Source organism: Chelonia mydas, chromosome 3 (genome assembly GCF_015237465.2).
Source record: "Chelonia mydas isolate rCheMyd1 chromosome 3, rCheMyd1.pri.v2, whole genome shotgun sequence".
Classification (NCBI taxonomy): Eukaryota; Metazoa; Chordata; order Testudines; family Cheloniidae; genus Chelonia; species Chelonia mydas.
In genome coordinates, this window is record NC_057851.1 from 102521119 (window position 1) to 102544373 (window position 23255).

Consider the following 23255-nt stretch of genomic DNA (forward strand, 5'->3'; position numbering starts at 1 on the left):
GTCCCCGCCCCCACTGAGCGGCCGTTTCGGTTTGTCCTCCGTTCCGGCTCTCGCCGCAGGGAATTCTGGGAGTTGTAGTTTATACGGCGTTCAGGCACAGGGCCGGCGACAGAGCTGCGCGCCGGAGGGGGGGAAGGGCTTGCATTCCCGCTCCCACAATGCACGGCGCGCCCACTGAAAGCAGTGTGAGGAAGCGTTGCCGTCTCACGTGACGAAGACGTCACTTCCGTAAACACTGTCGGAAACCGATGAAGCGGGGAGCTGCGCAGGTAGGGCCCGGGGCGGACGGCGGGGGAACATGGTCCGGGTCCCGGACTGGGAGCGAGGGGGGCTGGCCCCGGAACCCTCCGCCGGGCGGGCGATGCTGGTCGCGGGCCGCTGTGAGAGTCTCGTGCTGTCTGGCCCCGGCCATCGCCCCAGAGCCTCCGCGGCCGGGGGAGACGACGCAGCATGTCAGGGTGGGACGGGACCTCAGGAGGTTCTAGTCCGACCCCTGCTCAAAGCAGGACCAATCCCCGACTACATCGTCCCGCCGCCCGGTGGCGCCCGAGCGATGGAGCGCCTGAGCCAGGTGCCCGCCGCCGCCCAGCGGGGAAACAGCCTCCCCAGCCCACCGCTGTGCAGCCTCTTGGGTTGGGTGCAGTCTGACCAGGGGCGCTGGAACAGTGTTTATAATGGGGGTGCTGAGAGCCATTTGAACCAAACTGTGACCCCCCCCTGTCTGTGGTGGAAACCACTTCAAGTGGGGGCGGTAGCACCCGTGGTCCCATCACCTATGAATAGGGTGACCAGGTGTCCGGTTTTCAACCAGAACACCCAGTCGAAAAGGAACCCTGGCGGCTGCAGTCAGCACCGCCGACTGGGCCGTTAAAAGTCGGGTCTGTTGTGCTGCGGAGCTAAGGCAAACTAGTCCCCTACCTGTCCTGCTTGTGCGCCTGAACCCCAGAAGCAGCCAGCAAGTCCAGCTCCTAGACGGGGTACAGGGGGCTCTGCGTCCTGCACCTGCCCCGCCCCTGGCACCAGCTCAGCAATTCCATTGGCCAAGAGCCTGTGGGCGAGAGCGGCGCACAGAGCCGAGCCGTCTGTCGCACCTGCGCCTAAGAGCCGGATCTACTGCTGGCAGTTTCCGGGACACGCACGGTGTGGTCTGCGGTGCCAAGACAGGCAGGAAGCCTGCCTTAGTTCCCCTGCTGCTCCGCTGACTGGGAGCTGCCGGTCCAACCAGAGCCCAACCCCCTGCCCCAACCTTGAGCCCCCTCAAACCCGGAGCACCCTTCTGTACCCCAAACCCCTCCTCCCCGGCCCCACCTCAGAGCCTGCACCCCTAGATGGAGCCTTCACCCCCTCCTGCACCCTGAACCCCCCATTTCTGGCCTGCACCCCCAGATGGAGCCCTCACCCCCTCCTGCACCCCAACCTCCTGCCCCAGCGAAAGTGAGTGAGGGTGAGGGAGAGTGAACCACCGATGGAGGGGGAATGTTGTGAGCAGGCGGCAGGGCCTTGGGGAAGGGGCAGGGCTAGGGTATTTGGTTTTGTGGGATTCAAAAGTTGCCAACCCTACCTATGAATCTGACTTGTGGCTTTTGAATTTGGGGTTGGGTAAACGGCATCACAGCAGACATAGCACAAGACGAGCCCCAAAACAACATCCACGGGCAGTGTCAGGATGTCTCACTCACCCTGTGAACACAATCACACCAGAACAGTCTGTACCCTGCAGAACTGCTGGCCCTGCTCTCATGCTTTCTGAAGCCAACGTTTCTGTGATGGTTGGGCATGTAGTATGAGCTCACAGGGACGCCCCTATGCAATCAGGCTGTTAAGATTTTTCTTGTGTCTGAAGTTGCTGCTTTATCCCCAATTCCTTTAATTTTGATCATCAATTTACAGTAATTATAAATAGTGAAAGAAAACAGCGGGCTTGGGTCAGTGCATTATGGTGTCTGCGTCAACCCTGAAGACAGAGTTTCAGCAAGGCTGCTCCCTTGTAAATAAGGGCTGGCCAAGAGAAGGAAAGAATGAATAACAGAAACCCCAAGTGGGACAGAGGAAAGTTTTGATGTAAAATAGAGGAGGAGAGAAGTTTTAAGTGGCAAAGGGGACTGGCTTTTTCCCTCTTTCTGTTTTTCTCCATATGAAGTAATGCTGTTTGTTATACTGGTTTCTATTTTACTGCTACATTTCATATCAGCTTGCTTTTATATAATGCTCATGTTGCTACTTCTATGCAGAAAGTAGAACTGGAAAGCACCTGGGGTCTCACGTGACGAACGCGTCACTTCCGTAAACACTCTAGGAAACTGATGAAACGGGAAGCTGTGCAGGTAGGGAACAGGCTTATTACTTTTTTCAGTTTTCTTACTCTGATCCCTTTCAGTGTGAGCTTTTTTTAACTGCTGAAGGACTACTTTGAGGAAGTGACAGAATTAACTAATAAAGATTGAAGAGTGGCTGTAGGGGCACTGGCTCCACCTAGTCATTAATTTCCAGGAAATGCCATATACCAAGCTCTTTATTGCTGTTATAAAACCATAGTGATGTGGTTTTTATTTGGGTACATATAGGTTATTTCTAGAATATTAATGCATTGTAAATATTACAATTGCTTCATTCATCTCTGATTATTCTACTTAGACTATAATTGAGTAATAGTGTCTAAAAGGGTGATTTCTAGTAGACACCAGTCATGTAAAAGAACCTAAGTGTAGCAGAATAGTTTAGTTACTAGTGGGGCTCTAGCTGACTTCGAAGGCCTAGATTTGTGATCTGGTTCTGCTGCTGCTCATACAGGCTTTTCCCTCTTATCTTGAAAATCAAGATTTTCCTTTTTGGGTAAAGCAGTTGCTGCTGATCTGTGAGGGGTTTAAAAACTAGACTCTTATACAATACACCTGAGCCTCACTACAGCTCTTTATAATAAATAGTTTGTTTGCCCATTTCAATGGATATTTAACTATTTAATTCCTTCCATAAGATAAGAAATTAGTCTGAGCGCAATAGTTAACCAGCGGAAATGGAAGAAAGGAAAATCAAGAGGAGGAGCCCCAAATCATCCAGTAGTCACCTGACTCAGGTTGCTAATGCCAAGAAAAATTCTGTGCCAGTCAGTAAAAGTACAGCATTTTCAAATCCTGCACCACAAACAAATTCACAAAAACCAAAGTTAAAAAGGTAAGTCCCTAATATTCTACAAATCATTGAGGCTGGAAAAAGGAGAGACAGTTGGGCTTATTGGCCTAAAAGTATTAGCTGGAGGTTAAACAGTGAACTAATGCATGTAGGCAGAAGTGAGTAGAGAATAGGCATGAGAACAAAATCCTTAAGCAGTCTTTGTAGTAGTTAACTTTATCAGTGCTGCACTGAGATCTAGTGTGGAGGTGCCAATATCAGCAGAATAGCAGAGCTTGCTGAATCTGCCACTCAGAAGTGGAGTAGATAGTCTTTCTCCATTGCATTTCAGGAAAAATGTTTTCTCTAGAAATACATTATCCAAAATGCAAGGTGTACCACTCTAGAAATCTACAGTACCTGCAGCTGACATGAGAATGGACTATAATTTATCATTGTGTGCAACTCAATAATGTTTTAAAATACACAACAGGATTATTCCGCATATGGCAAGATATGAGGGAAATATAATCACTGCAATATTTTGTTGTTGTTAAATTTGACCTAAACTTATTTTTGTATATGAATCATTTCTGTGGATGGCCAAGCTATTAGCCTGACTTGACAAGGGGTGGTTGTATGGAAATTTATTGCAGTTTCTAAACTATAGTTGTAGTTGCAGGTTATATTCAGCCAACAAAACTGTATTTACATCAGGATAAGCTACACATGGAATAGTTGAGTAAAAAGATTGAATTCACTTGAGTTTTCTCCACACTTGTATGAGCATGCATTGTATGCAGAGTATTTAAGAATGTGTCTGCTTGGCTAACTTTCATGCAGTTTTATAGAAGAAAAATATAACTAGGGACAAGTTATAAAATCTTAGCTAATATGAATATATACATTATCGATACCTGTTACTGCTTTAATATCTGTTCAGTGACTGTGGTTGCCTTGATATTTACTTGCCCACCCAGGGGCTTAGTTTGATGCCAAGTAGAGTTCCAGGAGTCTGCTTCCTATCAAAGTATTGTGAAGTCAAAAGGTTTTTCTTAATACTTTTAAAAGGAAAATGTGTGGATTATCCTGTGCTTCCTAATGGTAATAAGAAAGCAGATTCTTGGAGTCCTGCTTTGTATTATCAGATTGTCAAGATAGTGGCTTTACAATTTGATCACTTTATATTTAGGTAAAATTTGTGATCCACACTTTGTAATTTGATGGTGCAGTTAACATATGTACGTTCACTACAGTTGTCCTTTTAAGGCCGATTTCTAGGATAATCCTTCATTGCACTTCTTCAGCAGGAGCAAGAAGAGGAAGGTAGTCTCTTCTGTAAAATTAGATGTCTTTCATTTCCTCAGAGGAATAAAAGAAAAAGCCAAACCTCCAGGAGGGGAAGGAAAAGGGGCACAGGCAGCTCCAATACAGCACTCTTTTCTCACAGATGTATCAGATGTTCAGGAGATGGAGAGGGGACTTCTGAGCCTTCTAAATGATTTTCACTCTGGCAAACTTCAGGCATTCGGTAAATATGTCGGTTTTCTTTACCCAGCTGTTGCTTTTACAGATATAAGATAGCAGTTTTTTGCAAACAGATGTGCTGGTTACAGAGGGATTGTCGGTCGTTATTAGACAAGAGGTTAGTCTATACTTGTTTAAGTAAAATTTAACTTGGTCATGATTATTTTATTGGAAATTTGAGATAGCAACTCTTTGAATCATAGGGTTATCTTTGGGTCTATGCTGTGTCAAAAAGACCCCCCTTTCGTAGGGCTTGTGTGCTAACAGATTGTGTTCCAGTTATCATGGGACACACACAAATCAGTTTCTTGGCTTGTAGATTTAAAATATCAAGTTTAAAACTACTTTGTGTATGTTAAATATTAGCGGAAATGTAACCAAGCAATAAGATGCCTTGATGAAATGAAGTAATAAATTCCAAACTATAAAACAAATTCAAACTGTATACCCGCTAATTTTTTAATTAAAATTAAAAAGTTTAAAATTTTGTCTTATGCTGGGGGACTGAATTCTGTTTTTGCCAAATTTACATCTTGCCAGAAATAGAGTTTATATATAGAACTGCACCTTGTCACTGTTGTTTAAAGTGTGATGCTATATTACTTGGTCAAGAGGTGATAGGAAAAGGGGTTGGTATTGGGTAGCTTTTAGAATCTGAGTGTAGGTTATGCCTATTTCCTCTTTGTGGGTGAATTTTTGTACTATAAATTGATTACCACTGCAAACTCTTGCCTGTTGTCAGAATGCTGCTGCTTCATGAACTATTGACTGAGGGTCTATGCAGATGACTCTTACCTTTAGAACCTAAGCATATCATGTGACCTCTCCACTCAATTCTGCAATGGAGTTTTTTCCAGAACCTATGCCTCATACATGGCATCAAAGTGCTCAGTGCTCTTATTTAGGACCTAAGCCCATAGCTCTCATGAAGTGTGGTCATTAACTTCAGTGTGAGCAGGATTGGGTCTAATGCAATTGAAGATATTTGCTTTCATGCTCAGCCCATCTTACTCTTCTCTTTGACCTTGAAGTGGAATCATAATATTATATACAACAGGTGTAAGTTTCTAGGGCTCTGCATGGGGTTACAGGGCTCTTCTGCTTAGTCATTCCTTCTGCCAAGTGCTTGAACCCTGCAGAGAAATGTGGAGGTACTTTTGCAAGGTACATAAATTAGTTCCGGGGTATCCAATTAGCTATAATTTGGTTAAATAGGAATGGTTTGAGCATGTCTGTGAGTCAGAGGTTATGAGGTGCTGGAGGAGAAACCCCAGGAACAGCCAAGTTTAGTGAGAAAGTTTAGTCTGATGACACTTTAAGTAAAAAGTAAGGCCAAGTTTAGAGATGGGGCAGAGGTGGACTATATCCAGCATGCAGATCTTCCATTCAGAACAGGGTGAGAACACCACACCTTGTTAAATTATTAGTTTCTTGCCATTGAAGTGATTGATGTCACAAATTCATCATGACCCAAATACAGGATCAAATACAAGGACAGAAGCTCTTATTTAAAAAGTTACAGTAGTAAACATGGAAAGAAAAACTGAGTCCTATGGAAGGTAATTGGATTTGTTTCTGATATTTGACACTTTTTTCTCTCTACTACAAAAATCCATTTAAGATATACATGCAGTAGCTTAGACTTTGCTCCTTACCCCATTGTCAGACTCTTACATAACAGCTTTATAATCTGCTTTGTTCAGGAAATGAGTGTTCCATAGAACAGATGGAACATGTGCGGGGGATGCAGGAGAAGCTAGCTCGCTTGAATTTGGAACTCTATGGAGAGTTGGAAGAACTTCCTGAAGATAAAAGAAAACTTGCCAGTGACTCCAATTTGGATAGGCTACTATCAGATGTAAGTATAGTCAAGACAGACCATCTTCCACTGAAGTTGCTTCACAGAACTAGATCTGGGTTCAAGAACAGGATCCAGCAGTGTTGTTCTTTCTATACAACTTGAAGACCTTAGGGTCTTAGGAATTTAGGGTTCAATGTGTTGAGGAAAAACTTGACTCTAATGACCCAGGATATTTCCCATATCTGCCCAGGATTCTACTTCCTCCGCATTAATTTTGAGGAACTCTACAAGTGCCTTGTCCATCCCTCTTATTCAGATTACTCCTTGTGTCTACCAGTTTGTGCAGTTTAGAGCAGCGTTTAAGGTCCTGCAAACTGTCTCAGAGCTTAGGCTGATGTAGAACCAGCCTGAGCATCAGTGAGCTGAACCATCTTCCCTGTCGTCTTTCCTTCTATACTCTGCCACACCTATCAGAGACTAGACAGAGAGAATTATCTGGACCTATGTATTCTAAATGTATGAATCTTTTTTTCCCCCTCTGGTGCCTTCTTTGGTAAACAGGAGAACTGTTAAATATCCAAAAAGTCTAATTTCTCAAAACTTCCTAGTGTAGAGTTACACTTGCTTTTAAACTTACAGTACTATCATGAAGGGTTTGTTTAATTTTTTGCAAGAGACCTTAAATTTGTGCTAGTACCATTTATAATTGTATTATTGACATGTTTACTTCATTGATTTATAACTAGTGTTTTTTCTCATACTTTGTTCATTTATATTGCAGCTGGAAGAACTGAATTCTTCTATGTATCCTTTTTATTAAATGTCATTTTTTGGTAAACATTTTTGTAATAAAGAGTTGATCAAAAACCAAAATTATACTATTAAATTTCCAGAAAATACATTTTACAGATGTTCTGTAGCTCAGGAGAGTTCAAAGGATTTTAACAGTGCTCCTTTTTGAAATTCAGGGCTGTAGTATGTCATGTTTTCAGATCCTTCTAGCTTACAGATGGCTTTCGTGTGACACTCAAACTGTAGGTTGCTGTAGATCTAAACAAAGCTTTGTGCATAGGCTGTTTCTTTAAAGATTTCTTCATTAACTGTTTGTTTGAAACTTTGAAAGGAAAAGGTACGTCAGACAGAGATATCTAAAATTGTCATAGCTGAAGTACAAAATTTTAGACTGGACATGTTGAGAAAAAAGACTGTTTAGCCAGTTGAGTGCAAACCTTGATATATACTACCCACTTTGGCTAGGAACTTTGGAGCAACCACGCCTAATAATATGCCTCCTAAAGTGTTCAGGAGTGGAGTTCTGTCCTGCTGCTGCTAGGGCAAAAAAATTCTAATACTCTTCAGTTTTCCACAACACTTTGTGTGCAAGTTTTCTCCTTTGACAGGAGCCCTAAAAACTTAGAACATAGATCACTGAAATATGCAAAATTCAGAACTGCAGCATTACCGTTAAATGCCTAAGTATTAGCAACTGCAAGTAACCAGCTGAATAACTTACATTTATATTTTTGTATACATTACCTTAAGTTGTCATTTCCATTCTTGTAAGCCTCCTAACCATTGCCGAAGGATGGTCCAGTGGTTAGGGCACCAGCCTGGGACTTGAGACACACTGTTTAATTCCCTGCTGTGATACCTACTTCCTGTGTGAAAGTCACTTAATCTTCTGTGCCTCACTTCCCTGTCTGTAAAATGGGGATGATAGTGTTCCCCTACCTTGCAGGGGTGTTGTGAACATAAATATATCTAGGAGTATAAAGTGCTCAGAAACAACAATAACAAGGACCATAGAAGTAGATGAGATAGATAAGAACTTTCCAAAATGTTTCACCAAGCCAGAGGCCAAGTGTAAAATATTTCAGTCCCAAAGGTGTATGTTTCGGAATTTGAGTAGGGTTTATTGGAAACTCTTGTGCAACCTTGCTGATATTAAGTGAAATCAGCCCCTGCTATAAAACATTTACTATGTTACAGCATTTACAGAAATTCATGGCATAACTGTTCTCGCCCTTGTCAGAAAAAGTGGTTCTAAAATGTCTGTGCTTAATTGAGCTCTAATTATGTAAGCAACTGATCTGAGTTAGCACCTTTTAATATAAGGATAGTATTCTAATGAGGATTTCAGATGTCTTCAAATTAATAGTGAATGGTCTGTATTCTAAGAGACTTGTTTAATATATTTTCTTATGTAAACGCACAGGACCAGGGCTGTGCCCTTCTAAATACCTGCACACCTCCATTCTTTCAATCTTCCCATTTAAGATTTGTTAATAGTCTCTAAATTTAAACTTATTTTTTTAGGCAAGGAAAATATTAAATATGTATTTCATTTTTACTGTTTGCATTTTATTGAAAATATTTGGATCAGGCTATTTTGTAATTGCAATAAAACAGAAGAGGATTAATTTATTTTTAAATTGGTAACAATGTGCTTAGCACTAAGATGACTTGTGATACTGTTTTTTTCCTCTGGCATGTAAACTTTGACCTTGTGTATAATTGCATCCAGTGTGTATTGATATTCCAGCATGTCAGGCCATGTGTAATATTTTGTTCTTTTCTGTCCTTTCAAATCTATCATACTCTACAAACATTAAATACCGGTATAATACAGATATTCATAAGGTAAATTATCTCTTGTGTTATCATATGAAAACTTAATTTCTTAACTCTTTGTTCCAGACAAAAACTTCATTTAGCAGATGCACAAGATATCCCAAATACCTCCACCAGCTAAAAGTGTAGGTTTTTTTGATTTAGAGACCTCTCGAAGAAGTCATGTCTTTATTTTTCCAATGGAATCTAGAGTCTTACTTATTTTCCACAACAAAGAATTAAAGTGCAAATGCAAGTGATTATTTTCACACATTCCTGTTAGCAGATTTGAGCACTGCGATATATCAGGGTTGGAATCTATTGCTCTAACTGCAATGGTGTGTTGCTATGCTTTGTTTTATTGCCTTATTTAATATAAAAGTGTTTGGGGAAAACTTGAAAGTACATGCTCAGTGTTGTTCATATGTCTGTTGGATTTATATATGTACATTACTCCAATTTTGACAAAGATAACAGTGAAGGTTTTTTGTAGGTGCCTTCCTGCCTAGTATGTAGACAATCTGCACACTCTTTAGTGTGTTTGCCATTAAATGAGTGCTTATTAATTTATTTAAAAATATGCCATACGCTATGTTAAAAAGTGTAGCATCTGTTTAATTATGGTCAGAGAAAGAGCTCTTGTATGATCAGAATTTTTAGTCAGTTTTTTCTCTTGCTCTGTCAGCCACTTTAAAATTTCACCCAGTTAGAATTGGAATACTTACTGGCAGTCCATGTCATTTGGTTTTGGCAATTTTGAATTCTCAGCAATACTTAAACAGTGTCACTCCATAATAAATCCATTCTACACTACTTTGCTTTCCATTAACTTCTTTTGTTTAGTAAAGTCTCCCTTTTTGGGGGCAGGGGGTTAATGGCTGTTCTCTATTTTTAGTTATTTCAGGAGTGGGGAGAGTCTGCAACAATAAACACTGACCTTCAACACATGCCCAGTAACAAGAGGTCTGTTCCTAAAAAGTGCTTCTACAGGCAGGTTTTCTGGAGCACACATTACTATACATATTTCAGTACTGAAGATGTTGTACTGATGGATTCACAGTTGACAAAGCAGGCCCATAGCTAACAAGCACAAATTTACCGCACACAATGTTCCTTTCATACAATGAAGCTGAATCGTTGCTCCTGTCTTGTAGCAGCATGAGCCCAAATCCCATACAAATTGCTACATTTCTTGAACATGGACAGAGAAAAGCCTGTGTTTGTGCAAAGACTGATTACGTGATGGCTCAAAACTTCTACCAGGGCATGTGAAAATGTGCACTCAGTGGTGCATTTGTTCTAATGTGTAGTAGTTAAACTGTTTATTCAGATTCCATTTTTTGTGTGCATTTGTTCTATAGCGGGAGTGAAGTCTCTCTCCCTTCCCTTTTGGGTTTTCTGAGCTCTTGATCTATCCACATTACTAGTGACTGGGACAGAGGAGAAAAGTCCCACTCAGAGAAGAGGATTCCATAGACCTTCATTGAAAGAACACAGTTCTTTGCCTCATAAGCTCCTACCTCTTTCCTTCTGAATCAATTGTAGCTTTGTCTGATCACTAAAGTTCTAAACAGAAACTCCAGCTCTGTGAGGAGGAGGCTTTAGATGCCATAATCCCCACTGAAAGCAAGCCCAACTCTTGCATCTTCTAAGTAAAGCACTGGCATTCCCTTCCTTCTCCCACCTAGAAGCCCAAATCCCACACTAAACCATCAGATTCCTAGCAAAGTTCTTCCCCCAAATTTCCTTCTTTCTGTTGTGATTTACTTCCCTTGTTACACTGTGATTTACTCACCCCTTTGTCAGTGAGACTCTTTAGAAAGAGTTTGCCACCACAGAAGATCCCTAACTCCTAATCTGATGGATTTCTTCTGGGGAGGTTGTGAGCAGAATAGAGGAACTGGGAGCACAATACACTGACCACACTAGCAAAAGACAGTGTACCCAAGGTTTTGTCAGACTTTGGTCAGCCAATAACTAGACAGTTGCTATACGTAGGATTTTTAGCTCTAAAACTTTTTGCAAGCAGGAATGTAGTGTTTTTATGTAGAAACTATTTGAAATCTGTTTTCAAGTACTGCAGGGAGACCTGAGGAAATGGAATATACATATATTCAAAGGGAGATGGTTGTGATTTTTGGCTTGTCAACTTTAACAGAGTCTCTTCAGACTGCAAGTTGCAAAGAGATTTAGTAACAAGAAAATCAATATTTAATAAGATGGTTGATGTCACCTGAAGGAGTTGATTCTACTTGAGTGTTCATAGAATCATAGAATATGAGGGTTGGAAGGGACCCCAGGAGGTCACCTAGTCCAACCCCCTCCTCAAAGCAAGACCAATCCCCAACTCAATCTGTTGTTCTTTACTGTGTTCTTTACTTATATTTCCTACACTGCCACTGACTGGCTTTGTGACCCCAGGGAAGTTCCTTAACTTGTGTTCCAGTTTCTCAACCTTTACAATTAGGATAATCTTACCTAGTTCTACAAAAGTTAAGCCCACAACAGTCCCCACTCAGAATGATCTCCCTAGCTGAGAGGCGCTGGCCTTTAGTCCTGACTCACTTGCAATAGTGGTAGGTTGTCCCATTGTACACTAGTTTGGATGGTGCTGTGCTGTAGTTTGGTATAACTATGCTGCTCTCCATTTGGCCTGCCCTACACTGGGACATACCAGTGCCATTCCCTTCTGTTCAGGATTGCTTCAGCCCAATTCTGCTATGCCACTGTCACATGTGGGGTAAAGGGCCTGTTACGTGGGAATGCAATAGATGGTTCTATGCCCACGTCACTACACGGTGTATGGGCAGCTGCAAGTTGCCAGTCTAGTGGGAGTGAGCCCACACTGAGATTTGAAGCTGTGCCGCAGGTCCTTCCCCTTTTTGGGAGGGGCACACAAGGCAACTGTAGCCTGAGTCAGGCTCTGGCTGGGAGCCCAAGGTGTAGCTTGTTGTGCAGTTCCTATGGAGATGGGGGAGTACTGACCCTCATCCAACGCAGCAGTAATTCCAGCTTCCACTGCAGTTCTCCAGCGGCTTTCTCAGAAGGAAAAGCAAGAAGTATCCTCTCCTAGAGGTAAAGCATTCAAATGACTATGAACTCCCTGTTTTATGGGAAAAGTGGGTTGCTTTGTATTTTAGTTTTAGTATATTAATGTTAATAGAAAGGGCAGGGAGTAATGTCCTGCAGGCCTGACTCGTACAGACTGCAGAGCAACAGGTGTAAAGATTTCAAAACTAAATCCAAAATGAACATTCTAGGTTTTTCATAATTGCTAGGTACTATTTGCATGACTGATTGTAACAGAAGCTAGAGATCAGAACTTTAAGAGGGTAAGAAGGTTACATTCCTCTGCCAGAGAAATTGAGGTATTTTTTTTAAATGAAAACTGGTGCAGATATGAAAATGCAAATGTAATTTTCAGGCAAGCAGCATGGGGGGACAAGACATTTCAGCATACCTTTTATAGCACAATTTAAAATGGGGACAAAGTGCCATCTCATCAGCGGCTATTCAGTAAAGACCTGACACGGATTCCATAAAGGGAGAGGGGATGGGGAACATAAACAGACCTAGCATTAGATACAGCAGTACTAGGTCCATAAACTAGAGGAAATCTGGTATCCTCACCACAGTAGGTCCCCTTGTTATCAGAGAGGGACCAAGCATTGAATGGGTATGGAGAATAAACTACTCACACAGAAATGGCAGCTTTCTAGCTTATGGTTGAGATACAATGGTGGGCAGAGATGGGGGGGAAGTATGCACCACTGCAACCCAACCTGTACCTAGTAAATACAAGGTAAATATTTATTTTGAAAATAAAATTCATTGGTCTCCAGGATTATAGTTCTTGCAGTTTTCGTGAGTCCAACGTTAATTTAAAGGTAGTAAAAGGGAATGGTGACAAAAGAATTGTACATAAGTAGACTACTCAATTTATAAATTTGGCCCAACAATAGGGCAGCTACCCCTCTCTATACAAAAAAACCCCATGGATTTGTAATGACTAGAAGAAGGCACCCACACAAGAATAGGAGCTATAAGAGTCACGCCAGAACATTGGGTAAACCACAAGAAGGACAGGACATTTGTTATGGGTTTTAATCAGGCCGCAACTTTATTGTATAGATGTCTGGGACTACGCGGCAGATAAAGTGTACAGTGCAGGCAAATCCATGCTTATTCAAATCAATTCTCCGGGGCTTCCACCAGCCCCCCTTTGTTTAATCCATGCTTATTCAAATCAATTTTCTGGGGCTTCCACCAGCCCCCCTCTTTGTTTCCATCCAGGTTCCCCAGCTGACCCATGGCTTGGACCTTAACATCCACCAGCCTTGTAAGAGGGTTAAGGAGGGCTATGAGAACGGGAAGGTGAGGGGGTGGTGTTGGCTCCCTGCCATACCAATCATAGGAGTCCCTCAACCCCCTCTCCCGTTCTGTTTTTTATCCAGTACCTCCTTTTAAATCATTTACCAGGCCATCTATCTGGTCACTGAACATCAGCCCAATATTACAAAATAAGTTGCGACATATGGCCTACCACCTTTTCTATTCACCAGAAAAGATCCTTCTTCACACCTGCTATGAGGAAGGTGAAAAAAAAACCACACTCCACCGAAGCCAAATCTGGTGGTGCAGGAAAAATTCCTTCCCAGCCCCCCTTTAAAAGGGGGAACTAGCATAATACCCACAGCAGGTCCTAATCCAGCCTGCCATTTGCCTCCACTACGGGAGGGAGGGTGGGTGCTGGCTTCCTCGCTGCTTGGACATAGAGACTTGCCCCATCCAGGTTTCGTACCTTTATGCACATTCCTGGTTGGGGGGGATGGAGGGGAGTCATTGCTGCAAAGCTGCCCACCGAGCACCTTTTACAGCAGTTTCTGACCTTCTTTCCCCCCCCCCCCCCCCCCGCAACCACAAAGCAGAGCTGCCCTTCTTTGGGTAAGCCCAGACAAATTCTGCCCCCCTTTAGTTGTGGTGTAGTCATTGGTTCATACGACAGAGGGCAGATTGCCACCTATTGAGGCAACAGAACTTCCTTTGGTAGCCTGGGAAGTCTCCCATCTAGGTTTACTGACCACTCCCAATGTCAGTTATGCGATCTGATGAAATCACAGCTCAAGCATTGGGCCTGCTTGTGTACACACTGGGGATGGCCTTTACCCAGCTGCCTCATCTAAACATAGGTAAGATTGCAAGATATAAGATTGACAGCAAGGTATTTTTAAGACACGAACTATATATAAAATGGGCCTGGAATCAGGCTTCTGAATCTAAATACCCCACTGAGCATAGGGGGAGTTGGGAGTGGGTTTCAGATCTGAATCCAAGTTTGAATTTTACAGTTTGCACCCATCTCTACTAAGAATTAATTAGATCACTTCACACATCTCTTTAATTCACTGAATTTCTAGGTGGCTCTAACACAGCTGGTGTAACCAAGTAGCGTTGCTGCAATGATGACCACAGCTTATTTAACACCAAGTCCTCACACTGTTAAACAATGGCAACTAGAGAGTTTAGGACTCCTTGGAGAAAACACAGTGAAGTCCAGCAAAGTGTCTTCCAGTAAAATCCAGACCACTGGGAGCTTGAACACAAGGTTCAGCACTTGGACACCTATCGCAAACAAATCATTCAACAAGCAGGTAAGTTACAGTCTGGTAGAATTCAGAGTAGCAGCCGTGTTAGTCTGTATTCGCAAAAAGAAAAGGAGTACTTGTGGCACCTTAGAGACTAACCAATTTTCATAGGCTCAACTATCATGAAATGCACTGGTGCACATTGCCACATATCTTGAAACACCCCCAATCCGCACTTGCACAAGCAATGACAAGGAAACATCTTACAAAATATGCACTGATGCATGTTCATGTAAATTAGATCAGAAACCAACCTCACATTTTAAAAATATTACATCAACATCTCCTTGTCTTTTAACTGCTGCATCTTCATTTTCTTTGGTCATTTAACAGAAATGGGGCAGGGACTGTCTGTTATATCTCTGTACTGTTACTGACACAGCAGCGCCGTGACTTCTAGGAGCTACTACAGTACAAATAACTACTAAAAATAAAACGACAATAAACTGCTTCCTGGAGGCAAAGTATTTACTGCCATGATGTCTGACAGGAATTACGCCTGTGAGGACCAAGGACTATTCATAGCAATAAGCACTGTGGCCACTAGCAAGCACATGATTGGCTCTGTAACAGTATTCAGGTACAATGGCATTACACGTCTTTAATTTTTTTTAAATTACAGATTTATACATTGTTTCAATGTTTTTTTAACAAATTTTCTTTTTCCTTTAATCAAATCTGATGCTGCTCTTAACTAAATGGGACTATATTCCCCAAAGGCCTCATCCAACAGGCATTGCTGTGGCCTGGCACTAGGCTGATATACTCAGAAATTGCTCATTTTACCTGCAGAGGAAAGTGTAAAAGAATAAAAGACCTTGCTGAGTAGCAATTGGAGTAGATAGAGTGAGAGGAAGTGGACTCTATCCTCTGAGAACAGCGTAGTTTGATCTCCCTCTTGTACAGGGGTTTTGAACTGAGGGAGAGTGTCATTCCCACAGCACCCAAGGCCAAGGAGAAGGAAAGTTCCCTCTGTTTCATCTTAACGGTCCTTCTGATCTGTTCGTAATGATGTTAAGGATGGTGATTGTCAAGGCCACAATTTTCCTAACTGCTGCTGCTGCTTCAGGCTGCGGGCGTAGCAGAAGTCGCTGCTGGCTGTTGCTGCCGGCAGGGACTGCTAATTGCGCTGCTAGGAAAGCCATTGCCATGGTGACCTTTAGAGTGCTGCTGCTGCTGCTTTTCCAGGTGGCCACTTTTCTGTTCTTTTTCTCAGGTAGCTTCTGTTCTTCCACAAAGCCTCAACCCCACTACACTCAGCCTGCTCGCTGTGGGCCTTATATGCTGGTTTCTCTCTCAACGTCTGATCATTAACATTATTTATGAGCCTGGCTCAGCCAATCAGCTTCCAGATATTAGCATAATTGCTATTTTTTCTAGCTCCTCCCCATTATGTCATACTTATTTTTAGACAGCTAAGCTTCTCCCTCTGATACCATCATGTAAAGCTCCTCCTCTTGAAGTCTTGGGAGAAATGCCGTGTCATTCCCTATTAGTTGCTGGAATCATACCCTGACCCTGTGTCTTTCATAGAGGAATATTGCTTCTGCCATTTTGGATTTCTAACTTTAAATGATCACGAATTACTATTTATCTAAAGCCTTAATCTTAAAACTAACTACTGTTTTATGCAAGTCAAAGTGTCCTGATGCTATTGCCACCTTAATTATATCCATGGGGAAGAGGTGAAATTTTTACAATATTTAAACCCCTTTTTCAGTTTTTCTCTGCTGGTCTCTGTCAAAGTGCTGCAAGGTTTTTCAAAACAGCTAAAAGCAAAATCTCTTGTTACAGTGTCTGTGCAGGACATGACTGTGGTGCAAGCTGGTATGCTGTAGATTCATACTGTGGCTTGCCTTGCCGTGACTTGTCATATAGACAAGCCTCCAATTCATAGGTACATGAACTATGGGTCTGGGGGGTGCTGCAGCACCCCCAGGCTTGAAGTGTTTTGCAACATATACAGGGTTACAGTTTGGTTCAATGGCTGTCAGCACCCCTGTCCAGGTTAATTTCTATCTACTAGGGTCACACTGCCTCCCTAAGCATCATTATACATGCATCAGACTTGTACAGGTCTGCATAACATACTGAATGAGATACGGAAATTCTCTGTTTCCTTTCAGCTCTTTCAGGAAAGAGTTAGTCTCATAAGCCATTGGTTTGATCTGTGGACAGACAAGCAGCGCAAACAATTCCTCCACACAATGTTGATGAGATGCAGTAAATCACAACTGAAGTAAGTTTGATACAAGGACTAGCTTAGTATTGTCTTTCCAAACAAGCAGATATGTATGAATATGGATGTTACAAAAAACACACAGCAAACCAATTCTGTAATGAGATTTGCCCAGGGGGATCCCTGTAACCTTGTGGTATCCAGGTGAAGTCCTTGAGGGTTTAACACTCGTGCAGGTGTCGCCCAGATGGATCTGATTGGGACCTGAAATTGTATCTATCTTTTTAAAGAGGGCCCTGTCAGTTTGGTTTAAAAAGGACACTGTCAGATTCATAAGACCTAAAAATTAACATTGTACCAAAACTGAGAGAGAGCGTGTAGATATTTGTCTAGTGCAGGCCTGAGGCTCCAGATTCTCCATCTTTTCCCCTTTTCATTGCATTGGTAGGGAAATAAGAAAAAAAATCTCTATAGCCTTTCCATCTAGTATTATATATTATCGGGTGAGCACTGTCCGTGTGATCAAGGCTGTGCAGAACATGGAGCAGACAAGGTTCCTTTTCCAAAGAGCTCACAATGAATGTTGCAGTTTATAGGTGGGTGGGCAGACTGCTTTGCTTTGCTTGTGCAGAGACTCACTGGAGTCAATGTGGTTCCATGTGGGCACAACAGCCTGCTCCATGTTATATATTGCATAATCAGATCCCAAAGATTCAGTTTTGCAAGGTACTGAACACAAAGAGTTCCCCTAATGGGAGCAGAGGGAGCTCTGTACCTCACAGGACCAGGTTTTAGTCAGCTCTTATAAACCAAGGGCCTAATCATGACATCCCTTATACACTGACTTCTATTGGTCTGTGTGTGGGAAAGTTTACAGAGTTGTTTCCTGGCCACTTGTGATTATTAAAAATGAGAGAGATCTTTCACTCTTTCCCTGGATGTCTTGATCCTTTCCAGTCCAAACATCTGGATTGATTTGTGCATTTGTGACGCACTGGATCACAGAAACCCCCTTGGGACTGCCACTTGATGTACCCAGATTACTTCTGCCCCTGCTTTCTTGCCCTGTCAGCTTAGGACTTCAGTGCCCTGCCTGGTTTGAGCCAGACCCGCTAGCCTGCTGCAAACCCAGACCCAGGTCTGAACCATGTCCCCTAACAGCTGTAAGTTTAACTGAAAGCAGCTTACAGAAGTGTACCTTTCTTTAACATGCAGATGCCCCACTCCCAATGGGGTCCAAACCCCAAATAAATCCATTTTACCCTGTATAAAGCGTATACAGGGTAAACTCAAATTGTTTGCCCTCTATAACAATGATAGAGAGATATGCACAGCTGTTTGTTCCCCCCCCAGGTATTAATACATACTCTGGGTTAATAAGAAAAAAGTGATTTTATTAAATACAGAAAGTAGGATTTAAGTGGTTCCAAGTAGTAACAGACAGAACAAAGTGAATTACCAAGCAAAATAAAATAAAACACGCAAATCTAAGCCTAAACAGTAATAAAACTGAATACAGATAAAATCTCACCCTCCGAGATGTTTCAATACGTTTCTTTCACAGACTGGATGCCTTCCTAGTCTGGGCACAATCCTTTCCCCTGGTACAGCCCTTGTTCCAGCTCACGTGGTAGCTAGGGGATTTCTCATGATGGCTGCCTCCGTTTGTTCTCTTCCACCCACTTATATATCTTTTGCATAAGGCGGGAATCCTTTGTCCCTCTCCGGGTTCCCACCCACTCCTTCTCAATGGAAAAGTACCAGCTTAAAGATGGAGTCCAGTTCAGCTGACATGATCACATGTCACTGTAAGACTTCATTATCCACTTGCCAGCACACACTTATACAGGAAGACTTACAAGTAAGACAGAGCCATCTACAGACAATTGTCCTGATTAATGGAAGCCATCAAGATTCCAAGCCACCATTAATGGCCCACACTTTGCATAATTACAATAGGCCCTCAGAGTTATATTTTATATTTCTAGTTTCAGATACAAGAGTGATACATTTATACAAATAGGATGATCACACTCAGTAGATTATAAGCTTTGTAATGATACCTTACAAGAGACCTTTTGCATGAAGCATATTCCAGTTACATTATATTCACACTCATTAGCATATTTTTATAAAATCATATAGAATGTGTCAGTGTTCTTCACATAGATAATTTGCCTATTATCCTGGGCCTAATAGTTTCTTTATTGACAAGAGTCATCTCTCAAACTCCTGACCTACTAGATTACTAATAGTAGAACATGGCTACTACAAATACAAAGGTTCAACTCTTTCCAGTCTTCTGGAGAGCAATAAAACCAATCTAGTGATATAAGGGCCAGTGATATAAACATAAGTGGTTCTGATGAAATGACCATACTCTTGGCATAGTTTGGTTTGCAAGACATACAGTTCACTAGTTACAACAATGCAATGCTCCTCTTTACATAAAAGTCTAGATTTGCCCTCAAAATGTTGCATTATGTCACTGAGGTGCGATGCTATCAATAGAGAAATGGTCAAGTAATTGACTTAAATACATCTTTAATCCCTTCTCAATGGGTGCCAAAGCACTTTGCAAATTATGCCATCATAGGAATCACTTCACTCCTGACAATATTCTTCAAAGAGATCTCAGGTTTTCTGAAAGGGAAGACCAACTGGGTGACAATAGAATCTCAACAGGATTTTAACTATGGTGAATATCTGTCTCTTCACAGGTTTACCCAAAACTGGTTTGCAGAGAGGATTCCAGTGACCAAAGTGGATTTCACCAAAGTGCTGCCACGTTTCATATCTCTGTACATCTTCTCCTTTCTCAGCCCAAGGGAGTTGTGTGCAGCTGCCCAAGTCAACTGGCACTGGAAGTTTATAACTGAACAGGTGTGTTCATTGTAGGCCTGGTCCCACTCCCATGGCAATCAAGAAGAATTTTCTTATTGATGTTGATAGGAATAGGACCGGTAACTGGACATTTACAGCACTTTTAAGGCGCACTGCATACATGAAATGGGAAATCTGAAACAGCATGTTGTAAATAGCATAATTTGCAAAGCAATTTCGTATCTTGTACAGCACTCAGATAAATGCTCAACCTTCTGAAGCATTTCATGTATCTGTCTAGCACACTTAATAATAATTGGAAAGATCTTCTGTACCAGAATTTTCAACTCTTTCACGCACTTGACAAGATAATCTTTTAAACTTTGCTTTATTTAATTCACTATAACAGATTAAATTCTTGGAACCAGCTTCATCCAACCCAAGCAAGAACATCTCAATCACTAAGAGTATATTACACATAAAGGCATTTATATTTTCTCTTGTCAGAAGCTAATTCTCATTCTACATTTCATTCTGCTGCTTTGCTTCTATACTTAACCCTGCTTTGGCTTTGGTCTTTAAATGCACACATCAAGCAACAGAACAAAATACATAATTTAGAGATATGTAGTTAGCTGGATATCCTAAACTCTGTAATTTATAGAGATTGCTGTGGACCATATGGATACTGATAATGCCAGGGCTTAGCATTTTGGAATATCCACAATGCTACTGTTTGTTATGGTCTGTCTAAATGCAGAGTGTATAGCAATGCTATTTATAGAAATTAAGATAAAATAAATATTGATCTTCAGAAGCTGCTCACAGTGGTATAACAATTAGCCTACTCTTTCTCTTCCCCAGTCCTCTTAGGCCAAATATGACAATCAAAGGGACACGAAAACGCCTTTATTTGCAGATTTCCAGATAACGAAGAATTTTAAAATGAAACATCCCTCCGCTATCCCTTTAAAAAAAACAGAAGAAAAGCAAATGTACCTCTCTCACTTGAATAGGAGGGTGTGCTGTCTTCCGGGTGCTAAGATACGGGATGTAGACCTGAGGTTGAAAAGGATTCTAAAGGGAGCGGGAAAGAATCCCCTAATTATCCTTCATGTGGGAACAAATGATACGGCTAGATTCTCGCTGGAAAGTATTAAGGGAGACTATGCTAGGCTGGGGAGGACACTTAAGGAAATTGAGGCTCAGGTGATCTTTAGTGGGATTCTGCCTGTTCCTAGAGAAGGGCAACAAAGGTGTGACAAGATTATGACTATCAATAGATGGCTTAGGCAGTGGTGCTATAAGGAGGGCTTTGGGATGTATGGCCATTGGGAGGCATTCATGGATAGAGGACAGTTCTCTCGGGATGGACTTCATCTGAGTAGGGAAGGAAATAGACTTCTAGGATGGAGGCTGGCACAACTGATTAAGAGAGCTTTAAACTAGGAATTTGGGGGAGATGGTTGGGAGATGTCCAGGTAATCTCCACGCCAGAATTCAGCATAGAGTGGAAAGAAAATGAAGTAAGAGTGGATACAGCTGTAGGTAGGAGGAAGGGCAGTGTAGATACAAGTCTAATAGGTTATACTGGTAGTAAAATAACCGTGCCTAATAGGGTACAGAATGTGAGTGAGGCTAAACAGCAAAAATTAAGATGTTTGTACACTAATGCAAGGAGCCTAGGTAACAAAATGGAGGAACTAGAGTTACTGGTGCAGGAAGTGAAACCAGATATCATAGGTATAACAGAGACCTGGTGGAATAGTAGTCATGACTGGGCTACAGGTATTGAAGGGTATGTGCTGTTTAGGAAAGACCGAAATAAAGGTAAAGGTGGTGGAGTAGCACTGTATATCAATGATAAGATAGAATGTAAAGAAATAAGAAGCGATGAAATGGGTATGACTGAGTCTGTCTGGGCAAAAATTAAATTGGGGAAGAAAACTATTAGAGCCTCCCCTGGGATAGTGCTTGGGGTGTGCTATAGACCGCCGGGATCTAATTTGGATATGGATAGAGCCCTTTTTAATGTTTTTAATAAAGTAAATACTAATGGAAACTGTGTGATCATGGGAGACTTTAACTTCCCAGATATAGACTGGAGGACGAGTGCTAGTAATAATAATAGGGCTCAGATTTTCCTAGATGCGATAGCTGATGGATTCCTTCAGCAAGTAGTTGCTGAACCGACTAGAGGGGATGCCATTTTAGATTTGGTCTTGGTGAGTAATGAGGACCTCATAGAGGAAATGGTTGTAGGGGATAATCTTGGCTCAAGTGATCATGAGCTAATTCAGTTCAAACTGAATGGAAGGATTAATAAAAATAAATCTGCAACTAGGGTTTTGATTTCAAAAGGGCTGACTTTCAAAAATTAAGGGAATTAGTTAGGGAAGTGGATTGGACTGAAGAATTTATGGGTTTAAAGGTAGAGGAGGCCTGGGATTATTTTAAATTAAAGCTGCAGAAGCTATCGGAAGCCTGCATCCCAAGAAAGGGGAAAAAATTCATAGGCAGGAGTTGTAGACCAAGCTGGATGAGCAAGCATCTTAGAGAGGTAATTAAGAAAAAGCAGAAAGCATATAGGGAGTGGAAGAAGGGAGGGATCAGTAAGGCAAGCTACCTTATTGAGGTCAGAATATGTAGGGATAAAGTGAGACAGGCTAAAAGTCAAGTAGAGTTGGACCTTGCAAAGGGAATTAAAACCAATAGTAAAAGGTTCTATAGTCATATAAATAGGAAGAAAACAAAGAAAGAGGAAGTGGGACCGCTAAAAACTGAGGATGGAGTGGAGGTCAAGGATAATCTAGGCATGGCCCAATATCTAAACAAATACTTTGCCTCAGTCTTTAATAAGACTAAAGAGGATCTTAGGGATAATGGTAGCATGATAAATGGGAATGAGGATATGGAGGTAGACATCACCATATCTGAGGTAGAAGCGAAACTCAAACAGCTTAATGGGACTAAATCGGGGGGCCCAGATAATCTTCATCCAAGAATATTAAAAGAATTGGCACAAGAAATTGCAAGCCCATTAGCAAGAATTTTTAATGAATCTGTAAACTCAGGGGTTGTACCGTATGATTGGAGAATTGCTAACATAGTTCCTATTTTTAAGAAAAGGAAAAAAAGTGATCCAAGTAATTATAGGCCTGTTAGTTTGACATCTGTAGTATGCAAGGTCTTGGAAAAAATTTTGAAGGAGAAGGTAGTTAAGGACATTGAAGTCAATGGTAAATGGGACAAAATACAACATGGTTTTACAAAAGGTAGATCGTGCCAAACCAACCTGATCTCCTTCTTTGAGAAAGTAACAGATTTTTTAGATAAAGGAAACGCAGTGGATCTAATTTACTTAGATTTTAGTAAGGCGTTTGATACGGTGCCACGTGGGGAATTATTAGTTAAATTGGATAAGATGGGCATCAATAGGAAAATTGAAAGGTGGATAGGGAATTGGTTAAAGGGGAGACTACAACGGGTCCTACTGAAAGGTGAACTGTCAAGTTGGAGGGAGGTTACCAGTGGAGTTCCTCAGGGATCGGTTTTGGGACCA

At 41.8% G+C, this 23255-nt stretch overlaps 2 protein-coding genes across 8 annotated transcripts in view; both read left to right on the forward strand.

Moving 5' to 3' along the window:
- The first annotated feature begins 81 nt into the window (after positions 1-81).
- CCDC28A (coiled-coil domain containing 28A) lies at positions 82-9859 on the forward strand. 4 transcript variants are annotated; one of them, XM_043543050.1, is made up of 8 exons: positions 167-269; positions 947-1140; positions 2232-2324; positions 2975-3171; positions 4476-4639; positions 6339-6493; positions 7218-7240; positions 9134-9859. In XM_043543050.1, the coding sequence occupies exons 4-8, from the start codon at positions 3014-3016 to the stop codon at positions 9186-9188; spliced, it is 555 nt and encodes a 184-aa protein (XP_043398985.1). In that variant the 5' UTR covers positions 167-269; positions 947-1140; positions 2232-2324; positions 2975-3013; the 3' UTR covers positions 9189-9859. The 4 variants fall into 4 exon arrangements, with proteins under 4 accessions (XP_007058138.1, XP_043398986.1, XP_043398984.1 ...); XM_007058076.4 differs by lacking the exon at positions 947-1140 and having other exon boundaries at positions 82-269; XM_043543051.1 differs by lacking the exon at positions 947-1140 and having other exon boundaries at positions 82-269; positions 7218-9859.
- A 141-nt stretch (positions 9860-10000) lies between these two features.
- ECT2L (epithelial cell transforming 2 like) overlaps positions 10001-23255 on the forward strand; it is a 53809-nt gene continuing 40554 nt past the window's right edge. For all 4 annotated transcript variants that reach the window (XM_043543036.1, XM_037894872.2, XM_043543038.1 and 1 more), the window contains exons 1-4: positions 10001-12121; positions 14464-14697; positions 16818-16930; positions 19591-19753. In XM_043543036.1, the coding sequence (XP_043398971.1) occupies positions 14506-14697; positions 16818-16930; positions 19591-19753 (468 nt within the window). In that variant the 5' untranslated portion in view covers positions 10001-12121; positions 14464-14505. The remainder of the gene's footprint in view (positions 12122-14463; positions 14698-16817; positions 16931-19590; positions 19754-23255) is intronic.

Coding starts and splice junctions, on each gene's coding strand:
- CCDC28A (XM_007058076.4), top strand. CDS start 3,014: ATGGAAGAAAGGAAAATCAAGAGGAGGAGCCCCAAATCATCCAGTAGT. Junction 3,172..4,475: donor CAAAAACCAAAGTTAAAAAG/GTAAGTCCCTAA, acceptor TCATTTCCTCAG/AGGAATAAAAGAAAAAGCCA. Junction 4,640..6,338: donor TGGCAAACTTCAGGCATTCG/GTAAATATGTCG, acceptor TGCTTTGTTCAG/GAAATGAGTGTTCCATAGAA.